This window comes from Sciurus carolinensis, chromosome 11, assembly GCF_902686445.1.
Source record: "Sciurus carolinensis chromosome 11, mSciCar1.2, whole genome shotgun sequence".
NCBI classification, from domain to species: Eukaryota; Metazoa; Chordata; class Mammalia; order Rodentia; family Sciuridae; genus Sciurus; species Sciurus carolinensis.
In genome coordinates, this window is record NC_062223.1 from 15456688 (window position 1) to 15463171 (window position 6484).

General features: G+C 43.1%; 1 protein-coding gene across 1 annotated transcript; it reads right to left on the reverse strand.

Annotated features, from left to right (window-relative positions):
- Positions 1-1408: 1408 nt before the first annotated feature.
- On the reverse strand, positions 1409-2344 carry LOC124959954 (olfactory receptor 4D11-like). Its single transcript, XM_047518458.1, has one exon. It carries the CDS (start codon positions 2342-2344, stop codon positions 1409-1411), a length of 936 nt encoding a protein of 311 aa, XP_047374414.1.
- Between the last annotated feature and the right edge of the window lie 4140 nt (positions 2345-6484).

Consider the following 6484-nt stretch of genomic DNA (forward strand, 5'->3'; position numbering starts at 1 on the left):
GAAAGAAGTTTTTTTTTTCTATTGTGATACCTGGGCTCAAACCTAGGGCCTTGTGCATGAGAGACAGACTCTCTGCCACTGAACACCCCCCAAAGTTAGTTTTAAATAGTAAAAGCTAAAGACTAACTATAGTTGTTTTTTTTTTTAGCACCTCTGCATGTACTCATTTTCTTTCATTCTATAAAGTCAATTAACATTGATTTATAACTTCTTATGGGTCAATAATTATTCTAGAACCTGGGAACCGAAAGGAGAAATAGGTTACCAATTTGACATTTTATGGGGCATTTTAATACACCACAGTAAGGAAATTGACAAAGAAGTACTTATATATAAAAAACAAAAAATATTTATTTGGTGGTTTATAGCTTTTATTTCTTTAATGAGTTAAACTCGCTTATGGCTAAGGTATGGCTGGTAGGTAGGGTGGAGAGTCCCAGATTCTTGCCATTTCTATAGTATATATTGGGGATTTATAAAATCAGTCTTACCAAGTCACAGGTCATAATTCTGATAAGATCAAATGGAGTGAAAGATCATAGGAAATCCTTAAAAGTTAGGGTGCTTTAATCTGGGGGTTGTGATAGTATACTATATAGGTTAGTTAATTGTTACTGATTTATTTGTTTGTTTTTCCAGACTGTATTTTGATGCATTGTAATTGTTACTGATTTATTTGTTTTTCCAGACTGTATTTTGATGCATTGTAACAAATGGGGTACAACTGTTCATTTCTATGATTGAACACAATGCAGATTCACACCATTTAGGTGAGGAAACTTTAAAAGTGAGTCCAAAATGACTGATAAAGCACAAGTGAGAGAGAAGAATGCTTTCCAACAGTGTTTGGTACATAGTAGGTGCTCAGTACGTGGTCACAGAATTACTAGTGAAGAACTGAGTTCTAGGTGCTGGAGCCTTGCTAAGTTGAGACAGTTGTCTTACTGCATGAACATCACAACCCTGTCCTTTATCCCACTGCCTGAACACCCAAGAACTTCTCTTACATTTCACAATTATGATCTGCTCATTGTCAGTTGGTCTTTAAGGACTGCATTCTTCCTGTTAAACTTCCTGCTGATATTCTTTCTTAAACCCAGTGTTCCAGGTCACTGATCATTTGTGTGTGTGTGCTCTTCTGCAATAGTTAATTGTCTGTGCGTGACCGAATTTCAACATTTGATAGCTACTATTTTTTAATATTTTTTTAAAGTATAATTTTAGTTGTAAGTAGATACAATACTTTATTTTATTGATTTATATATGGTGCTGTCGATCGAACCCAGTGCCTCACATGTGCTAGCCAAGTGCTCTACCACTGAGCCCCAACCCCAGGCCTGACAGCTACTGTATTCAAAAAACAATTCAATGATGTTACTTCCACCTTGGTCTACAGCCAATAGGGAGGCTATTCTCTTTCAGAAAGCAGGAGTCTTTTCTTCAGTCTCCTCATGGCTGACTTCATCTCATGGTTCCTCAGGGTGTAGATCATGGGGTTCAGGACTGGGATGATGACAGTAAAGGTGACAGAGACAGCTCTGTCCATGGGGAGGGCAGTGAAGGGCCGGGCGTAGACATAGATGCAGGGCACAAAATGCAGGGTCACCACGGTGATGTGGGCTGTGCAGGTGGAGATGGCCTTCCTCCTGCCCTCTCCAGTGTGTGACCTCAGCATCGTCAGGATGACCGTGTAGGACACCAGGAGAAGGACAAACCACAGGGTAGTGACCAGGCCATTGTTGGAAATCATCAGGAGCTCAAGAACAAACGTGTCCGTGCAGGCGAGTTTGAGGACCTGGGGGACGTCACAGTAGAAACCATCAACAACATTGGGTCCACAGAAGGGGAGCGGGAGCAAGAGGGAGATCTGCACGATGGAGTGGACAAAGCCCCCCACCCAGGAGGCCACGATGAGGGCGGTGCACCTCCCCCTACTCATGATGGTCACGTAGTGCAGGGGCTTGGAGATGGCCATGTAGCGATCAAACGCCATGACAGAGAGGGAGAAGATGTCTGCCCCGCCAAGGAGGTGGAAGAAGAACATCTGGGTGATGCACCCATTGAAGGAGATGGCCTTTTTCCTTGACAGGAGGTCCACCAAGACCTTAGGAGCAGTGATGGAGGAGAAGCAGATGTCCAGGACAGAGAGATTGCGGAGCAGGAAGTACATGGGGGTGTGGAGGCGGGACTCCCAGGTCACAGCGACCATGATGGCAACATTTGCTAACACAGTTGTTGTGTAAACCATAGATAAAAAGAAAAATAAGAGCAAGCTCAGCTCTGGGGACTGGGTCAGGCCTTGGAAAATAAATTCAGTTACCCTGGTGTGATTTTTCAGAGCCATTGAATGATGTTTTCCTCCATGGACACCTTTGAAGGAAACACTAATATTAATGAGACAGTGAAATCAAGCATGGTTTATCTCTTATACAGAAACAGAGCATGCACAGGTATCTGGTTTTGTCATTGTCCTATGTGCTTCATGATCTGGCTGTATTACCTGGGAATATCACTTGCTTCTCCTTCCCTTAGCTCCGTGGTTAGTTCACGTTGTGGTTTGGAGTAGATCACTTGTTTTCTTGCTCTGGAGCGGGGGTGGGGGTGCCTATGGATTCTGCTGAAACCCACTTCTGGGATTTACTAAAGAAGGAACCTTAAGAAAGGCTTTGTGGAAGGGGTTCTGGGTTCCCTGAATCGTCCTGATTCAGAGTGTTTGATTCATTTTCCATTTTCCTTCATGGCTTAATATCCTTTGGAATGAAATAACATCTACTAACAACCCGATATGGATCCATTTGAATAGCACATGATAGGTTTTAAAAAGTACTGCATTCTGAAATACAATGGCATCCCTCTGGGGTCTGAGTAAAGATACTATTATTCCCACTTCAGTAATACCAAAAGTGAGCCCAGTAAGAGTAAGTCAATTTTCCAAGGACGTACAGAAAATCAGCGATGGAGGAAAAATAAGACAAATTTCTCTGGACTCTTCATTCCAGGATCTTTCTACTATCCTACACTGCCTGCCAATTTCAGACACATAAGTCCAAGAATAATTTGTATAAGAAACTCTTAAAAGAATTTTGAAGCATTTTAATGGTGGATCTCATCACTCCTTCAATTTTCTTTCTCAATCACCATGGAAGTTTATGCCAGTACCCTTTTCTTACCTTCACATAACATGTCACATAAATGACAGCTCTTCTCTCTGCTTTTTATTTCCTTACATGGCTACTCAGTTGTTTAGGTAAATGGTTTAACACACAGAAGATGAGATGGATGGTTAGAGAGATGAGGCAGATGGATCTATTTGTGAAGAAAGTCACATGCATATATAGAGACAGGGCATGGAATGCAAGCTGACCACCGTGAGGTAGGTAGTCAGGTCAAGACAGATCTCCTTCTGCTCCTCTGTTCAGCCTGGGACTTGCCTTTCCTGTCTGAGGGCATATCTGCCCAATTACTCCAGGACAGGTGGTAACAGGATTTCCCCCACCTGACCTGCCCACATAGCATGTAGATTAAAGTATTATGAACTCTTGGTGGGGAAGAAGGTACAGATATAGCAGAGAGAGTTTTGAATTCCTTTTATTCCTCCATTTGAGACAGTCATGAGGGATGGCTTGCGGCTTAATGGCATGCAGAGGGTAAGAGAGAGACCGGAGGTGAAGACAGTCTCTGTCATTCAGCCCAGGGCCTCATCCATGCATGTCACTTCAATAACGTCTGAGGAGACTTATGCTGGTGGCAGCCTCACAAAAGTTAGCTCAGAGAAAGAAGCCACACTCGGCCTGAGCATCTGTCATCTGGCATCATCGTGGACAGAACGCTTCCAGTTCAGTGCCCAGCTGGGGGGCACTGCACTTGGGCTGCGTCACAGTAAGCTTTGGAGGGTGATACCCTTGAGAAACCATGTAGATAAACACGCGGTGGCTACTAGTCATGTTTTTACCAGTTCATTCAGATAGGAGGCACAGTCACCTCCACCGTCTGTGCTGACAGGTGGCACACTTCATACAAAAGACTTGCTCCGAGCTACCCATGCAGCAAAGAACCAGGATCCTGTGCAAAATTAACTCTCTTGAGCTTGCCTCTTCTCTATCCTCAGGTAAACCCTTGGATTCTCTCCTTAGACTAGAGCAGGAGTTCCCTAACTGGCCTCCCTTTCTGGGTCTACATCTTTAATCCATCCTCTCTGTCGTTTCCAGAAATACCTTTATGCAGTAAATGGGATCATGTTATTCCTTTATTTGAGAATTTCAGTGGTTCCCTATTGCCTGCAGAATAAAGATTAACTTCTTTAATAAGACCATTCCTGAATTTCCTCCATCTTTGACATATCAGTTGCCCTGCATCTTTTGATACTCCTTTTCAATGGCTCAAACCTTACGTAAAGTGTTGCGATCTACTCCCTTGGATCTGTGTTCCTCTTGCTCCCTCTGCCCACCATCTCTGGCCCACTTTCGGCTCTCCCACAACATCTCTTAACTTTATCCCTCCTGGGTGTCCCTTCTTTATTTCCTGCACCCACAACTCTTCTGGTACCTGCGACAATTTACTGCCACTAACTTCTTAAATGTGTAGTTCTATTTAATTCAACCAACGTCATTTCCCTATGAGACACCGGGTTCCTCCAGTCTGTTCAAAGTTTCATCCACCCGAATATTGTTGAAGTTTTACCTAGGCTGAGGCACACGTTAGGGCTCAATACATGTTTTTCAAATTAATAAAGAAACCTGGGTGATAAAACACATGTCATGAATTATAAACATTGACATTGGAGTCTGCATGAGAAAGATCATGGCAAACACACATAAAGAAATCATTTTGCTCATATTTTAGACTTGGCTTTAGGGACACCAGGAAATCTTTTTTTCCTGATGCAGGCTATAAAATAGCTCTTTGACCTTGAGGAATCTGCTTTACCTCTCTGTGCCTTGGAAGCTCAGTTGCGAGACTCGGGAGCCATCTGTTGGGAGGGAGCGTGGAAAATGTGAAGAGCTTTGAAAGGGCACAGCGGGGTTGGAATTCTCTTGCTCCTTTGTTACCTGGAACAAATCCGTTGCTTTTCTTCATAAGCTGGGAAGCACAACCCTTACTTTACTAAGTGACATAAGGAGTAAATATGACAATGCTTGTGAAGTACCTGGCAGGCAGTACACTTTCAATTCACTTGGTTTATTTCCCTTTCTAAAACACGCTGTCTTCCTTGCCCAACATGAAACATTATGAAGACATTGGCAAAATCTAAAATATTGCTCTATAGAACAGTTGGTTCTCTTCAAACCAACTTGCTTTTTGACTGAACTGTAAACTGACCAAGTGGAGCAAAGGCTTCAGTATGGGTCTGTGGGTTTGAGAATAAGGCTATCTCTGCATGACAGGGAAAGGACCCCCTGTGAGCCCTGGGCAGAGCATGCCTATGGAGCCGCCTTTGAAACCTTCATGGATTTTAAGGAAAATTAGTTATTTTTTTTTTTTAAAGGGAACACCAATTTTGTAGATAGAGGCTTCATGTTCCCTGCAGACAAATCCTGACCTTTTCTTTTAATGTGCTGACCCCATTTCTGTGGCTTCTTTAGAAGTCATTCCTCACTTTCCAATATTTAACATCTACTTCTGTATTTCCCGTGTTAAGGTTTTCCACCATTTCTGCAGAATCTTAGACATCTGGTACAGTTTCGTGCTTGTCATATCCATGTATAGTCTCATAATATCCCACACCCTGAATGTTCAGTCCCCTTACCTAAATCCTTCAGTGTCCAGCCATCAGTGTACACCACTGGAGACCGGGAAGCTTGGCCTTGGTGCGCATGATGGAGGAAATATGGTGTTGGAAGGTGAAGTACTTCTGAAGAGAAGTTCTACTAGACTCCAATCACACCTCTGCAGCCTTCCCCTTAGGAGGGCAGACCCAGGGAGCCACATCGTCATGACTCTCCTGCCTGCTCCAGTGTCCCTGCCACGTGCTCTATTCTCTGAGGCCTCAGCCTCACGTGAGAATTAGCAAAGGGAATTTGGATGTGAGAGTGGAAATGGAATGGATATTCTTCTGAGCGTCAGTTCCAGAGGGAGTTATTTCACAGTTTCCAAGCTGTTACGGCAAGCGAGTCCACACATGCACGCACGCGCACGCAGACACACACAGATGCCCACAGTTCTCTACTTTCTAAGTTCTTGCAAGACCCCAGAAGACATAAATCTATCTTGTGATTCTCTGAGTTTTAGAGAAGAATTGGACTATGGAAACATCTAGTGTCACATTATTATTAATTCTCAATGGGGACAATGTGCCCAAAGGGACAAGTGGCTCTTGGTGAAAGTAAAAATATCTTGGTTATTTCAATGATGGGTAGCCTTTAAAAGGGCCTTAGTACATAAAAAAGATACGTGGTATTTTTTGGTATTAAATTTTGGGACAATTCAGAAAAATATTTAGTAAAGCTCTTTGGAGGGGTTATAGACTAAGAAAGGCCAAGAAGGA

What these genes read in the sequence shown, in the direction of transcription:
- LOC124959954 (XM_047518458.1), bottom strand. Translation starts at nt 2,344, where the DNA reads ATGGCTCTGAAAAATCACACCAGGGTAACTGAATTTATTTTCCAAGGC.